This window comes from Haplochromis burtoni, unplaced genomic scaffold (assembly GCF_018398535.1).
Source record: "Haplochromis burtoni strain Fernald_Lab_line unplaced genomic scaffold, NCSU_Asbu1 Contig_25, whole genome shotgun sequence".
Lineage (NCBI taxonomy): Eukaryota > Metazoa > Chordata > Actinopteri > Cichliformes > Cichlidae > Haplochromis > Haplochromis burtoni.
Window position 1 is genome coordinate 3363261 of NW_024582386.1, and position 16360 is coordinate 3379620.

Here is a 16360-nt window from a genome sequence, read left to right on the forward strand (position 1 = left end):
ACTTTTTGTCTACTACTCTATATATAATCTGTTTGTTTTGTCCTCTGGAGGTTATGACCCACACTTTTACTTCCCTCATACTCATCATGAAACTGATGAAAGCTTCTAATCATCATCAATCCTGAACTTTAACCTTTTTTTTATTGTTGTTGTTTGGGTGAGCATACTTAAGACATTTCCACATGTTCACTGATATGATGTGAAAATATTTTTAAGGGTCTATAAATATATTTCTAAATGGTGTTGCTATTAATTTCAGTAATTTTTCAGTATAGTCTTGGAAGTCACCTGTGCCTGACTGAAAGTATGGATCCGCTTTTTTTTTCGCTCCCACCACGTTTGACCTTGAAATTTTGCTATAAATGGTTGCATTTTGTGACCTCTCCTCTTTGAATTGTTGTGGAGTTGGCCTATCCCATGAAGGTCCCCTAGCGGAGGAAAATGGGCCTACAGCGAGAAATTGAAAATAAGGATGAGCGCCATGTCTGATCCTCCGTTTGTGGAATAGAGCGGACGGCGCAGCGAATATTCCCCGGGCTGGCGGTCCCTTCGGGTTTCGGTGGGAATCATGGCTGACAGCGCTGGGATTCAGCAAGGTTCGCCGGCCATCGGAGCCGCGGGCCTGGTTCCGGCCGCTCCTGGAGCCGGAGGCACGGAGGGCTCCGGCGCCGCTAGAGGATCCGCACGTATCGCCGTGAAGAAGGCACAACTACGCTCCTCGCCTCGGCCCAAGAAACTGGAAAAACTCGGAGTGTATTCATCCTGCAAAGTATGCCACATCTGCAAAAGCAGGGCTTTAAAGCGGGGTAGTTTTCGGGGCTCATACTTAAAGTGTGCTGCATTTCCTGGGCTTGGTTGCAATAGTTTTCAAAATGCAAGCACAGCAAAGGAAGCCATTGCCGCACTTGAGTTTCTTGTGTTTTTTCTTTTGCATGCATGAACCAGTTACTAAAGAGGTAATACTAAAAAAATAAAATCTTGACACATTAAGTGTTTTGGAGGGGCTTTTTTTACATCTGGACTTTTCAGCAGGGGCCTTGCAGCTGCAGCCTGTTACAGTGTTACTGCTTCTGTCAAGGTGGGGGGTTGGTGAACGTAAACATTGGCTTGACGCTGGTTTTGGGAGTAGCTGGCTGTGTGCACAAGGTCTGGATACGCGTGTGTGTTTGTGTGCGTGTGTGTGATCGTGCACGGTCTCGTGTTTCCACTGGAAATTTCACAGAGTCCCCGTGCCGTCCGTCATAGCAGGGGGGGTAAACAGAGAGGAGTTTATTGGGCTTATGCAGCGTATGATCCGCAGAGAGGGACGGGGTCTTTGTTTTGACAGGGTGACAGCTGCTGGCGGGGGCGGAGTTTGTTGTTGTTTCAGGGCGCATGCTCAGAACAGCACCTTCAGCTGATCATGTCCCCGCCCCCTGTTACTGTAGAAAGTCGGGCATAACATCTCTCGTTTAACCTGAGAGAGCCTGGAAAAGCTGCAGTTTGCTTTTAAGATATTTATGTAATAAAAAAGCAAAACTTAACAAGTTGAATGGTTTTCCTTAATTGTTCTATGTAATCTGCCCCATTTATTGCTCATTTGCTGCTTTTAATATCGTCTTTGTGCCTGCTTGTACTCATTTAACCTCTATTTATCGCAGGCTGAAGGAGCCTGTAAGTGTAATGGCTGGAAAAGTCAGAACCCCCCTCCTACACCTCCTCAAACAGAGCAGCAGTCCAACGCAGTCAACCTCCAGGAGCCCTGTCGGAGCTGCTCTCACACTTTGGGTAAGTCGGCATGCCCACCAGAGAAGCTGCATCAGAAAATAATACCAAGAAGGGTAAGCTAGATGAATTTCATTGGCTTATTTCTTCTTTCCAGGTGATCATGTGACCCATCTAGAAAATGTTTCAGAGGAGGAAATGAACAGGCTTCTTGGTATTGTTCTGGATGTGGAGTATCTGTACACGTGCATTCACAAAGAGGAGGATGCTGACACTAAACAAGTCTACTTTTCCCTCTTCAAAGTAATTTTATTGCTTTACACTCGATTTGAAGCAAGGTAGAGTTTTCAGATCTCGCTCGCTTTAAACAAACGTCATCTTTTTCCATTGTCAGCTGCTGAGGAAGTCCATCCTACAGATGGGTAAACCAATGTTAGAAGCACAGGAGAGTCCGCCGTTTGAAAAGCCCAGCATCGAGCAGGTAGAGAAATAAGTCTCCACTGCACAGAGTCTTTCATCCTCTGATCTTTATCTTACTTTTGATGTATTTGTTCTTTCTTTTACTCCATGTTTCTGAAATAGGGGGTTAACAATTTTGTCCAGTACAAATTCAGCCACCTGCCATCTAAAGAACGCCAAACCATTATGGAGCTGGCTAAGATGTTTCTCAACCAGATCAACTACTGGCAGTTGGAAACGCCCTCTCAAAGACGCCAAAGGGTGCCCAATGACGACGCAGCTGGATACAAAGTCAACTACACTAGGTAGCAGAGTAGACAGATATCTTGTGCCTGCCTTTCCTGCACCAGTACAGTTACAAGCTGTAAGATAATTATGGGATATGCTTGTTCCAGATGGCTCTGCTACTGCAATGTTCCTCAGTTCTGTGACAGCCTGCCCCGCTACGAGACCACTCAGATCTTTGGGCGGACACTTTTGCGTTCTGTCTTCACTGTGATGAGGAAACAGCTGCTGGAGCAGGCCAGACAGGAGAAGGACAAGCTCCCTCCTGAGAAACGCACACTCATTCTTACACACTTTCCCAAGTAAGAGATACAGAAGGCTCACATGCAGTTAGCCACACAGGCCTTCAAGTAGCTACACTCTGGGATGTGCTTCACATCCTCAGTATGAAACCAGACCGTAGCCACTTATGTAAAGTTGACTGCTTGTTTTAATATAGTTAAGTAGTTGTTGTGATTTCTCTGCTCAGGTTCTTGTCAATGCTGGAGGAGGAGGTTTACAGTCATAACTCTCCAATCTGGAGCCAAGACTTCTTGGCAGGGGCAGCGGGAGGGCAGATTCCTATCCACACAGGTGACACGCCCTCCCACACACCCTCGCCGAAACGCCTCTCAAGATGACACTTGTTTTTTTTATGAAAAGGTTAAAGCCTATGACTGAATAAATTCAATTTCCTCTGTGGTTTTTTTTTTTTTTTGTGTAGTTATAAGTGCTGCTTCAGTGGCCAGGCCGCTGTACTACAGCACCAGTCCCGTGTCAGTGGACCCGTCCACCTGCGGCAGTGTCAGTCCTGCCAGGAAGGCAGCTTCTGTACTGGAGCCAAACCCAGGTATTGCTGACAAGCCTGTTATTACTCACGAGGTTTCAGTTAAGCCAACTTATTGCGTAACAGTACAACAACAAAAAGTGTGGACCTGAGTAAAGTCAGCCTTGTTTTACACATTTAAAAGTGGAACGGTTTCTACTTTACAGCGAAATGACTCAAGTCAGCCGTCCTTTAAGATCGTTTCTAGTTTTGGAGATTTTTATGCTTTTAGTGTAACCCTGTTTTAAATGCTGCCTCTAAGATCTGTCATCACATGAAGGTGAAGTAAACCCCAGAGCTGCTTCTAACAAACAAAGTACATATAGGTTTAAAATGAAGACTGAAGATAGTAGACTTCAGATGTCCGTCACTTGTTTACCAACCATACCAACAGTACCATATCACCCCAACAGAGCACTTTGCTCTCAGACTGCAGGTTAACTTGTGGGTCCTAGGATATTTAAAAGTAGAATGGGAGGCAGAGGCTTCAGCTTTCAAACATCTCATTCTGTAGAACCAGTTTCCAGGATTTCTGTCTCCACCTGCTTTCTTCTTTTTCCCTCTAACGCCAGTAACAGCAGATGGCTGCCTCTCCCACAGCCTGGTTCTGTTGGAGCTTTCTTCCTGCTAAAAGGGAGTTTTTCTGTCCCACTGTTGCCAAGTGCTTGCTCAGAGGGGGTCGTCTGATTGTTGGGGGTTTTTCTCTAATATTGTTTTTAGTCAAGTCAAGTCAAGTCAAGTTTATTTATAGAGCACATTTAAAAACAACCAAGGCTGACCAAAGTGCTGTACAGTAAATACAGATAAAAAAACAATAGAACACAATTTCGTAGTAACACCTCGCTGATAAAAATAAAATAAAAATAAATAAAACAAATAAATTAAACCTTTCTAAAAGCCAATGAAAAGAGGTGAGTTTTAAGAGCGGTTTTAAAAGTTTCTAGGCTTTTGGAGAGTCTGACGTGAGGAGGTAAGCTGTTCCACAGTCTGGGTGCAGCCACAGCAAACGCCCTTTTTACCTTACAACATAAAGCCCCTTGAGTAATGAGAGCTTTCCTCTATGTACACTCCCCAGCTGGAGAAAAGCGTAAACCTTCTGAGCCCCTTTCCCATGAGGAAAACAAGAGACCCAGGGTGGTTGGTGACATCCCCATGGACCTCATCAATGAAGTCATGGCGACTATCGCTGATCCTGCTGCCATTCCAGAGGTAACCCATTATTGTTTAGTCACAGCATGGAGCCCAATTAGTTGGAAGTGAATTTAATCTTCATATGATAAGTAGTAATTTGGGCTAAAATTCTATCATTTCTATAATTATAGCCCACTTATAAGCTGTTTGTCAGAAACTGTATCCGAGTGCTTGTGAGGCCTGATGATTTCCACTTCCTCTTCTTGTATAACGCTCCCTGTTATGTTATCTTTGCCATGTCGAAAACTTAATCGCGAGCTTCATATGAAATCTGAGCCAATCACTGCGGCGCGGTGTCATCTATGAGTGGGATAAGATAACGGCCCTTTTTACACTGTTGCTGTATGTGACAAAAAGTAAAAGTGAGAAGACACACCAGCGCATATCACTCCAGCTTCTGATACACAGCTGTTTTCTTGAAACCTTTCTGTCAGTCAAGACGTCTCACATCTGTAAATCAAGTGAAGATAAACGGAAATGGCCCGTGCTCTCTTCTTCAGTTGTTTTGGGGTTACTCCTAGTTTATTTTGAAACTGGCATCACCTGCGATGCTTTTCAATCTGACTCAAGTCTTGGATTTTTAAGAGAAATAAGAAGGCACTGCAGATTTGCAAAGGGCAGTTATGTAATCTTCACAGATACCATCCAGACCCACAGCCTCTATCAGATTTTCCAGGCTGACACTTTATAACAAGAGTAAAAAGAATTCAAGTCATTAGATAATTGTAAATCTTCTCATCCTTCCAGCCTAATCATTTTCCTGTCAGTGTCAGATCTCATGGTAATTGGTCTTAATCTCCTTCCAAGCTGCCATAATGTGTCTGTATAGCACTTCATTTATTTTTTTTAGTCGTAGGTTAATTGTCCCTGCACAAAATGTTCAAGTCCTCTGCACATCACAGCAAATTTTGGACCATGATTTATTTGATAACTTCCTGTCTGTGCAGACTAGCCTGCTATCAGCTCACTCTGCACGTGACGAAGCCGCCCGCCTGGAGGAGCGCAGGGGCGTGATTGAATTCCACGTCATTGGGAACTCCCTAAACCAGAAGCCCAACAAGAGGATCTTGATGTGGCTCGTCGGCCTTCAGAACGTGTTCTCCCATCAGCTTCCCCGCATGCCCAAGGAGTACATCACGCGGCTGGTGTTCGATCCGTGAGTGTAACTCTGCCTCATCGTCCCACCTTAAGTTCAGAGGGTTATAGAGAAGCAGATTCCCTCTGTAAAATTCATCTTTTTTTCTGGTAGGAAACACAAAACGCTGTCCCTGATCAAGGACGGGAGAGTGATCGGAGGGATCTGTTTCCGGATGTTTCCATCGCAAGGCTTCACAGAGATTGTCTTCTGTGCCGTCACCTCCAATGAGCAGGTCAAGGTGAGAGCGTGCCCAGCTTTATTTCTCAGCTTGGTGGGTATTCAGTGATATCTGGATGGCCGGCTCTAACCCTTTCCTGGTGGTTGCAGGGTTATGGAACACATTTGATGAACCACCTGAAAGAATATCACATAAAGCATGAAATCCTCAATTTTCTCACTTACGCTGATGAATACGCCATTGGGTACTTTAAGAAACAGGTAACATTAATAACGGCCATTAGTAACAATAATATAATAAATAGAGGCAGTGCGTGGCAGCTCCAGGATAAATTATTACTTCCTCCTTATCAGGGTTTCTCAAAAGACATAAAGGTTCCCAAGTCCAAGTATGTGGGCTACATCAAGGATTATGAAGGAGCCACACTCATGGGCTGTGAGCTCAACCCCAGCATCCCCTACACCGAGTTCTCTGTCATCATCAAGAAGCAGAAAGAGGTGTGTGGGTAACTTTTAAATGAACTCTTTAATATTTTATTGATCTAAATGCTTCTTTCTGTCCCCTCAACTAAGATTTTTTTTTCTCATTTGTTGCCTTCAGATAATCAAGAAGCTGATTGAGAGGAAACAGGCTCAGATCAGAAAAGTCTATCCAGGGCTGTCCTGTTTTAAGGATGGAGTCCGGCAGATTCCCATTGAGAGCATTCCTGGCATACGTATGTTATTCTTTTTCAGTGTTGGGTAACCTTGGCTTTTAAAAGTAGCTTGATACATTACAAGATTATTGGCATTAAAAAGTAATGATTGCCATTACAGCATTAATGCTGAGGAAAGTAGGCCACTTACCACATACATCCTGTGCAATTAAGCTGTCCAACTTATTGGTTATATTATCTACTGGGTTTTTATGGGCCTTATCGTACATCTACCTCTATAATCACCATCAACCTTGTTAATTTCCTCGGAGTGACAGGTTAGGCAGAACTAAAAGCTAATTAATCAAATACTTTTCGGATTTAAAGGCTGTTCTCTATGAAATCTGGATGGGTGGTTATTTTCCGTATGTATGGCTACCAGCCAAGGACTAGAGCAGGTTGCACGTGAATGCAAGAATTATGATGAATTTTTTGAATTTGTTTTGTGGCAACAAGACAAGCAGTAATTGCAATGTCACACAAGAAAAACAGCTGTTGGAGACTGCAGGGCAACCAAAATTATTGCACTCAGCTCGCTATGTGCCTGCCTTTGAAGTGGTTGCTTTGAAGAAGGGAACCAGATTGTAAACCACTTCCAGTCAGCTAACATCTCTATAGAAACATTGGTGTGTCAGGACAGTGAGAAATCAGCAATAAGACTGAGTCAGCATCATGTCTGCTATTGCAAAGACTGACTGCAAGTTGTTTAGAGTCTATCTTTTTTCTAATTAAATGGGAATTCATTGCAGACTTTTGCCAGGTTTAGAGTGCAACACGCTCAACCTCTGCGTAACTAATTGGTCATCCAACTACTTCCAAAAAAAATTCTGCACAATCATTCGCCAGCCAGCATTTTTTTGTGGTTACACAGAAGTTGCTGACCTATTCTTCCTCTAGTGACTAGAGAATGACTCCATTCTGGTGTATGAGTGTAATATTAGTTTGTTTATATCAACAGGTGAAACTGGCTGGAAGCCTGTGGGCAAAGGGTAAGATGCTCCACTAATGATTTGGCTAATGTATTCACATTATATGTTTGATCATTTTTGTCAACAATGATACAGTCAGACATTGTCTCTGGCCTTCATTTATGACAAAAATTTGCAGGCAATAATAACACGCATGCACATCTGGAAATAGCACTTAGCTAGCCTCAGTTTTATATCGTTTTTTCTACCATTTTTCACTCTTCAGGAAAGAACTGAAAGACCCCGATCAACTGTATAGCACTCTGAAAACTATCCTCCAACATGTGAAGGTGAGGGATAGACACGTATAATGTGGTCTACATCTGACACACACATACACAGACAAACAGTTTTCTTAAAGGACTGCTTTATGTGTTTTAGAGTCACCAGAATGCCTGGCCTTTTATGGAGCCTGTGAAAAAAACAGAAGCACCTGGGTACTACCAAGTCATACGCTTCCCCATGGGTACGTGTGTTAACAAGCACAGTTGTCTTAAAGGGGAGGAGATGAGTTACAGTTTGTGTATTACTAATTGTCTGCACTAGTCATTGCATAGTTGTACATTGTTTTGCGGTACGACAGCAGATCATTTCTAATTAAAGTCCACATCTTTTACTGTTGTTATTCAGCTGGCATTAAAGCATGAACTAAGTGGGGTTTATTTGTTAAATGCTATACTCATCCAACCACTGAAAGGTATCATAATTGAAATTTCACATTTTTACAGACCTCAAGACAATGAGCGAGCGTCTAAAGAGCCGGTACTACACGACACGGAAGCTTTTTATGGCCGACATGCAGCGAATTTTCACAAACTGTCGTGAATACAACCCTCCAGAGAGCGAGTACTACAAGTGTGCGAACCTACTGGAGAAGTTCTTCTACACTAAGATCAAAGAGGCGGGCCTAATTGAGAAGTAAACCAGAGGAAGAGATTTGTCTTCACCTGCACAAGGATGAGGTTGTCCTGGGACAATGAACTATTGTTTTAGACAATGCAAATGACAAGCAAAGCAAAGGACACGACTACTGATTCTGGAGTAGATAGGTTTCAGAAACATATCTTAATGTAAAAGGTGCAAACGGGTCTTGGATGAACACTTTTGTAATGTTTGATGCTTGCTGGCCTAGACCATAAATCAGTAGCTTAGAATACCCTGAAAGATGGGTCACAAGGGGAAGGCCTCATTTAAGAACTGTAAGACTGTTTCCGTTTCCAGACAAAAGCATTGTAGTTTTTGTATTTGACCATGTGTCTCAGAGGCCCATGGAAAGAAAAGAAGAGCAGTAGTAAAACATTAAGCAGAGCAGGTGTTGTTTGTGTGCTGAAAGCACTGTATCATGACAGCTGATCAGAGATTAACCACCCATCTTACTTAATCTTTGTTTTCATACTGCCTTTTCTGTGTCTGCCTCCTCCTCTCAGTTGACTCAGGTAGAGATGTCATGAGGAATTGCCGCATGCGCGGTAGATTAGTGTTACCTGTGAGAAAAGGGACTGAGAGTCCAAGTTTTCCTGTCTGTAAAACTCTACTCTTGTGAGCACGCATGACGTTAATGAAGTCAAAGTTTGTCTGTGAAGAGTTCATCCTGCCAAAAGAGGAATACATACTTTAAATTTGTACAGATTTTAATGCACTTATACCCCACTGTACATTTTAAATGTGTATATAACATATATTTTCTTTCCCAGAACTGAAAAAGGACAACAAAAAAACCCCCCAATCTTTTGCTTTTATCGTGTCACATAGGGCAATTTGACTATCAAAATGCACTTTTATTTTTCCAAGTATTAGTTAACATGAATGAGAGCATCTCCTTTCCTTTAGAATTTGTTTTACATAGAAATTACACTGTTGACTAAGGACTAATTTAATTATCTAGAGTATATTCTTATTTATGTGCTGTAATTTAGAAGAATGATACTTAAGGCAAGTTCTTAATTTATTATTTCTTATTTTTGTCCGGCAGATGGAGATTGATAACTTTATACTTTGGAGATAAACGAAAAGATTGTGCAATACTATGTACTTTTACTGTTTTGTAAAAAAGGTGTTTGTACTTTTCAAGCTTTAGAAAAAAAAATACCTTTTGTAATGTCTGGAGAGATAATTTCATGCTCTTTCTACAGTGACATAGCATTAGCCTATTTTATAGACTGAATAAAACAGAAGTGAGGCTAATTGCGTGTGTGCACTTTTTCCTACACAAAGACCTTGCTAGCCTTAATTGGGTTCAGCTGCAAACACAGCTGAGCTTCTCAGGCCCAAAAAAACGAAACAGGGCTTTGATGAAAACCAGACTATAAATGGTTTGCATGGCCAGTGTTCCTTTGCAACTACACAACACTAAAACTGATGTCCAGACCTCATTGAGGTAAGCCCAAACTTGTTGTGTTCAGATATTAACCTGTCACAATGATGTGTAAACGCTTATATGAAGTTTATTATCATACAGTAGAAGAAACATAAGTAGAATTACAAACAAACTTCTTAAAGAATTCATAATAAACAATTTAAAATCGGGAAATGGCAAAATTAGGAAATCTGAGAAGGCTAATACTACATTCACCTAAAGACAAATAACAGAAATGAAAGCTTAAGAGACATAAACATAAAGAAATATATAAAAATTATCACAGTTGTTCTTTATCACAAAGAAATCTCACTGACAGTAATACAAGAAAAAAAAACTAAATTAAAAATCACTTCAAAGTCAGGCAACAACTTTCAGCGACACCCAACAAAAGACTCATTGTACTTTTCAAACGGCTGATGCACGCTCCTTGAATTCCTTGGATTCTGCACAGACCTCCTGCCAGGCTTCTGCTTGAAAATTGGAGAGCGGAGGAACTGCACATCTGTGAACTTATCTCCCCGCCGAAGTTTCCTATTGAGGAGAAATGTTGAGTTTTCTTGCAGTAACAAAGAAAATAAAAACACAGTGAACCACGTGCAGTAGAGAGCGTTTGTGAGCTTACGCGTGCAACGAGGGCTCCTTGTAGTTGACCGCCATGGTGCAGCGCCGCTTGCGGATAGGAACGGGGGTGGAGCATCGAGAATCAGACGAGCCTCCACAGGAAAATTTACGATAGGCTGCAGGGGACAGATTGGTCACATCACACAGACTCAAGCCCCGCCCTGCTGGCCTTACACCAAGCCCACCTGCAGGAACGTGAAGGAAAACGTGAACCGTGAGAAAGAGGAAAAAGGAAACGGGTGAATTCACACGCATACACTGTGCAACACAACAAAAAGGTGAATCAGCCAGCCCCTTGTGCTCAAAGATGTTGGCAACAAAAGGTTATTTATCAGAAAGAGAACACTTTCACAGTGATGTGTAAACTGGACATGCAGTTTTGGATTGAATCCTGTAACAGCTTACGTTTCTTGCATGATTTGAGCCTCTTTGGAGTTTGGTGGGGTAAAAGTGGTGGAGCTTCACCGGAGGAATCTCCAAAATTGGACAGGACATTGTCTATTCTCATCATCTCAGCTTCAATCAGAGGGCTGACAGGAAGCAAACAATCATTCTCCATTCCTTCTCCACGAGCCTCTGAAGCACCAGAACAAACACACAAACAAACACACAAACAAACACACAAACAAACACACACACACACACACACACACACCACACACACACACACACACACACAGTTTTAAACCATTTCATACTTTTTTGTTTATGTTTATTATGTTTTTTGTTTAATTAGTTTTTTAATGGTACAAATTAAACACCTACCTTGATAATTATCATGTTCTATCTTTACAGGGTCAGGGCTGTTAGAATAGCTAAAATCAGGTGACTGATCGAGGCGACCTGCTGCCTCTTCAGAGCCTGTAGTCTTGGGACTTGCCTCTTCATCTCTGAAGACTACAAAAAACAAAATTCAATAAAATACCAGAACGTCTTCAATTATCAAATGTTAAAGAAAAAAGAGACCAACAACAAATAAAAGATTAAACAAAAGCTGAGATTAAAAACAAATCTAAATGCTTACCAGTGATCTCTGGTTTTGGAGGGACGTTTTCCGTCTTTCTGACTGCGCTGGAGAGCCGGCCTCTACGAGTGGTGATGCCCTTGGTCTTGTTAGGGGAAGCTGGTCTCTGTCTGGTCTTGTGAGGAACATAAAGGCTGTCTTCTGATTCAGAAGATGGAGATGAAGAGCTGGATTCACTGTGCTTGGAATTCACAGGTGAAGTTTCAGCCTGGGCCTGTCCTGTTTCTTGAGCCTCCTCACTCAAGGGTGTAATTCGCTGATTATCCTCAGCCTTGGCCCTGAATGGCGTGATGTGGACGGTCTCTTCACAGTCAAAGTCAAATGTGTCATTAAATCCCAGTGAAGTGTTGAGTTTATTGCCCTGTGCTGGAGGTGCCGTTTTGGCCCGTGTGGCTGATCGGTCCCGACTCTTTGACCTGGTTCTGGGTTTGGTATTCTCCCATGGTTTCTTTAATGGGGCACGCTCTGGTTTGCGCCCTCTCTCGGGTTTTCTTGAAACCTGTTCTGGTTTGGAGGACAGCTGCTGTTGCTGTGTCTGCTTCCTGGCGACCTGTTGTCTGCTTTTTTTGGGTGGCACTGGTTCAGGAGTAGAGTGCTGTAACTCCTCAGCGAAACCTGGATCTGCCATCTCTTGTTCTTCTAATTTTTGCATTTGACTGAGATTTTCACTGTCACTGCGAATAGGACTTGGGATCCAAGACCCAAAGCCAGGAACTGGACCTTCCTCACCCAGAATCCTCTGCTCTTGCAAACGTTCAGACCTCCTCCTGTTTTTATCTGTACGCTGACGCCGCACTCCTACTGTAGATGGCAAGGTCACCTGTTTTTCACACTGAGGATCCCCATTCTTGTTAGAGAGCTGAGGGTCTATGAAGAAACAAATGAACATGCACATACACATTAAATAATTTCAATGTCTTGACTGTAGGATTAAGATAGATGCAAATGTCAGAAGAATAAGATTGAGACAATGTCCAAAGTTACTATATTAAAAGAAAGACCTCCAATAAGTAATATATTTGGTTAATAAGTTAACAGTCATGGATAATACATACCGTAACAAAAATCTGGGATATTGAAGTATTTTTATGCATACCTGCACAAACTGGTGAAGATTCACAGATGATGTGGTCCAGGTTCTGGCTGGTCCGCTTTCTTCTGTAATTTAAGAGGAAGCAAATCTCAATATTTCACTCAGTTTAAGGCATGTAACATTTTTTATGTAAGTCATTAAGTTTTAAAACCTTACCTAACTGAATGCATGTTGTGCTTGGCATCAGTAGAAGGTTTAGTCTAAACGAAGCAAATAAATAATTCATACATTTTCTTTTACATTCAAAGTGCAGTGTCTCAAAATAATTCATATGGTCTACTAATAACTTAGGACATTCCTAATTTAAAAAATAAAATTAAAAAAATCTGACAGCTGACAGTGCGTACCTCTGAAGCATTCGCCTGCAGAGCCTCCTGTTCTTTCAGCTTTCTCTTGAGCAGAAGCAGGTGAAGGAAGAGTGCCTGCTGCTCTCTTTTCAGCTGCAGGATCACTGCATTAGCCTGCCTCACTTTCTCCTTTTCAGCCTGCAAGGCCACAGCCAGCGCCTTGTTGTTCACCTGCACACCCATCAGGATGGTGTGCGTGGAGGTACTTCCTGAGAAAAGAAAAACGGAATCCAGTAAATGTCAGCATCATTATCAGAATATTAACACACCGTCTCACAGTGTGGTATGCTGGCTGCTCAGCTGCTGACAAAAAAGCTCTACTGAAGGCCATTAACACAGCTGTAAATGACAGCTCTCAGCCTGGCCACAATCTGTTTGAGTTGCAGCCCTCAGGCAGACACTCATTAAAAACTTGGGTTTCACAGATTCTATTTCTATTACCACAATTAATTTATATTTACATTCTGTTTATTTATTATACTTATCCCCCATGCCAGAAATCTTCACCTGCAGATTGGAATTCAGCTGACCCAGGAGCTTTATGTTCCAACTACCTTTTTTTAAACAATCTTATAGTGTGTTTCAGTAACTTCATGGATTAGTAAATGCAAGAATGTGGGTTTAACATGGATGCAGCAAACTGGAGAGGCATTCCCAATCTCGTTGTTTCAATAACAACAATTTTTTTCTATTCTATTAGGTAACTTTACTGGGGGGTGGGCAGAATTGACAAAAGATTATTTACTTACCACTTGTTTTGTTCATCATCCTTGACCGGCCCCCGCTGGGGGCTGAGGCACTGGCCAGACGTTTGTTCCTCTTCTCCTTCATTTTCTCCTTGATGTCCTCCAGACTTTGCTGGAAGGACTTCTTCTGGGTCCGTTCTCTCACCATGACTCGGGATCGGTTATTACGGCGAAGTTCAGTGTGCAGTTCAAAAGCTTAACGCAGTAGCAAAACGGTATATCGGAGCAAAACAAACGAGGAAGCTAATGTGCGAGCTAGCCGTTAACGTTTGTCAACGCACTTTTCACTAACTGCAGTCTGGCATTGTATTCGAAAACAGCACCAAATGAAACCTACCGGAATAAATATTTAAATCACCAACACAATCCGTTTATATGATTCCACTCGAGCAAAAAACACATTTAGCGCTTAAAATGAGGAAACAAAATAATAATTTTTTTTTATCGCAGCCTCCGTCCTCCGAGAGTTGCCGTTCGAATTGAGAGCCTCGACTGCTGATTGGTAAGAATTTCAGACGACGTCACTTCCTCCGCATGAAACGGCCGTCCGCTAGATGGCGCTAATGTATAATAGAAAACAAACCGCGTTTCCTCGCAGAGGAGACGTAATTTATTTAGTATTCATTATTCGTCTGCATATTCTGCTCCATTGAGACTAAACAGGAGACTACCGCACACAAGTACAATTATCTAATTATAATCCCTGCCGCTTCAAGCTGTCCCTTTTCACCCATATCATCCCTGTCAGCTGGAAACAAAGCAAAGAAAAAAAACATCCACAACTGGGAAATAGAGCCATAGTAAACGTCTGTTTTTTCACAAGTAGGAATTAGATTAAGACCCATTAAGGATCAGGCTCATTCAACCAAAATGAGCATTTATAGCCTAATTGACTGCTGAAGATAAGAGCATTCAGAGCTCAGTAGAGTGCTCAGCTGCATGTGGATGGAGCTGATAACTGTGTTCATCCTAAACCCTCTGGCAAGCAGTGTTTGAGTCATATTATTTTGAGTTTTTCCTGAAACTGCGGTGGCTTTTTCAGTGTACGATTGTACAGCAGCTAAGAAAGACAGTCAATGATTAGATCAATGTATTTTTTTATTGAGCTAGCAGGTCTTTTGACAGTCTGTTCCAGTATACAGACTCCTGTCTTCTTCTCTGTGACATGAGGCCCATGATAAGTGCATACCTTTATGCACACTGTCTCTCTCTCACACACACATGCACACATAGAGATCTGCCTCTCTCACAGTCACCCTGCACCCATAAGTACCCATCATTAACCTTCCCAGGTTTTGCTCAATAAATGTTCCATAAATACTGGATTACTTGGTATTACATAGTCATGAGCTGATTTAATTTTCCAAGCCACACAGGGGATGTCTTGCTTGGCATGGGATGGGGAGGAAACCTGGACCTTTCTGGCATTGCACTGCAGCTAATTCATTTGGACTTTCTGCAAGTGAGGACGATGCCAGCCAAGCAAACCGAGACTACAGCGAAGGTTTGGTAAGGTTTGGGTGTTGTCACTGTCACCCACTAAAAAAAATGACTCCAGAAAAGGTGGCTCAGCTGTAAACAGGCACCTGATATTGGACAAGACCATGGATCATTAACAGTCCTCCGTTTAGCTGACCTTTCTCACAAATGTTTGGTTCTTTGTGAATTCTAAGCGGGATTATTTCAACATTACCTGCATGAGGACATGTAGCAATCAAGTTTAATTACAAACAAAATAAATTACACTTATTTTGAAAGAATGTAGCTGATGTGTTGGGGTGGAACTGAGTGAGTGTGTGTAAGCCTTACAGTCCTGTGGTGACTCATTGGTGTTTACTTAAAAGGTGTATTATTCTTGCTAAAAGAAAGCAAATGTTACAGCTGTTGCCTCACAGCAGGGGAAATACTGAGTGGTGTTTGTGCGTGTGTGTGTTTTTTTAGAGAGTCTGACTGCATTAAAGAGCAAAAGAAAAAGAGAGAGAAACGTATAAAGTCAGACGGATAGACAGCCAGAGGGACTCCGCGGGTTTTAGCTCAGCTTGCTTTAATGGACAAATCCATCACACAGTCTTTTCATGCAGCTCCTCGCTACCCGCATGTCAGCTGCCTGGAGAGAAACTTATTATCACAGGTAGAGGAAAAGGGATAGGAGGAAGTGATTAAAATAAAAATAGAGTGAGTGCTGTGGCTGACTGTGAAATTAGGGTACAATAAAGATAATAAAAAGCAAGACGAGACATCAACACACACGAATAGGTTGCCTTTTTTAGTATAACAGTAGCCAGTAGGAGTCTGTCAACCTTTTGTGACGTAATACGGTTATTAAGAGATCATAAACTCATCTCTGTCCACTCAGATCTCTAGCTCCTACATCCGTGTCCAGACATCCTGACTGGCCAATGAAACCATCATCTGCCTTTCTACCAGATGAAAAGTATTAACTCTAATCTGTGAGCTCGCCTCTACTGGGGCCAAAAATACAAAGTCCCATTTTTTAATATGGAAAATGTGCTTATGGTGCCATAATCACAATTTATGGTAATGAAATCATAACATAGGTTGTGTAATCAAAGCCTAAAATTAAACTTTGTAGAGGTTTAGTAGAGGTTGTTTTATAGGCCTCAGACTGATCCGATACTGGTGGAGTAGGTGGCCTCTTTCTTTCTTTCTTTCTTTCTTTCTTTCTTTCTTTCTTTCTTTCTTTCTTTCTTTCTTTCTTTCTTTCTTTCTTTCTTTCTTTCTTTCTTT

General features: G+C 42.0%; 2 protein-coding genes across 3 annotated transcripts; one reads left to right on the forward strand and one right to left on the reverse strand.

Moving 5' to 3' along the window:
- The first annotated feature begins 20 nt into the window (after window positions 1–20).
- On the forward strand, window positions 21–9606 carry kat2b (K(lysine) acetyltransferase 2B). Its single transcript, XM_005917407.3, has 18 exons — window positions 21–769; window positions 1641–1767; window positions 1862–2007; window positions 2099–2185; window positions 2287–2468; window positions 2559–2750; window positions 2918–3021; window positions 3152–3277; window positions 4329–4462; window positions 5392–5600; window positions 5694–5820; window positions 5910–6020; window positions 6114–6257; window positions 6361–6475; window positions 7413–7443; window positions 7649–7712; window positions 7804–7888; window positions 8151–9606. The coding sequence occupies exons 1-18, from the start codon at window positions 569–571 to the stop codon at window positions 8342–8344; spliced, it is 2379 nt and encodes a 792-aa protein (XP_005917469.1). The 5' UTR covers window positions 21–568; the 3' UTR covers window positions 8345–9606.
- Window positions 9607–9848: 242 nt separating this feature from the next.
- sgo1 (shugoshin 1) lies at window positions 9849–14116 on the reverse strand. Of its 2 annotated transcripts, none has more exons than XM_042218943.1 (9): window positions 13616–14116; window positions 12867–13075; window positions 12676–12719; window positions 12523–12584; window positions 11427–12293; window positions 11168–11299; window positions 10808–10978; window positions 10404–10518; window positions 9849–10312 (listed from the first exon to the last, which is right to left on the reverse strand). In XM_042218943.1, the coding sequence occupies exons 1-9, from the start codon at window positions 13758–13760 to the stop codon at window positions 10153–10155; spliced, it is 1905 nt and encodes a 634-aa protein (XP_042074877.1). In that variant the 5' UTR covers window positions 13761–14116; the 3' UTR covers window positions 9849–10152. The 2 variants fall into 2 exon arrangements, with proteins under 2 accessions (XP_042074877.1, XP_005917468.1); XM_005917406.2 differs by having other exon boundaries at window positions 10404–10587.
- Window positions 14117–16360: the final 2244 nt, after the last annotated feature.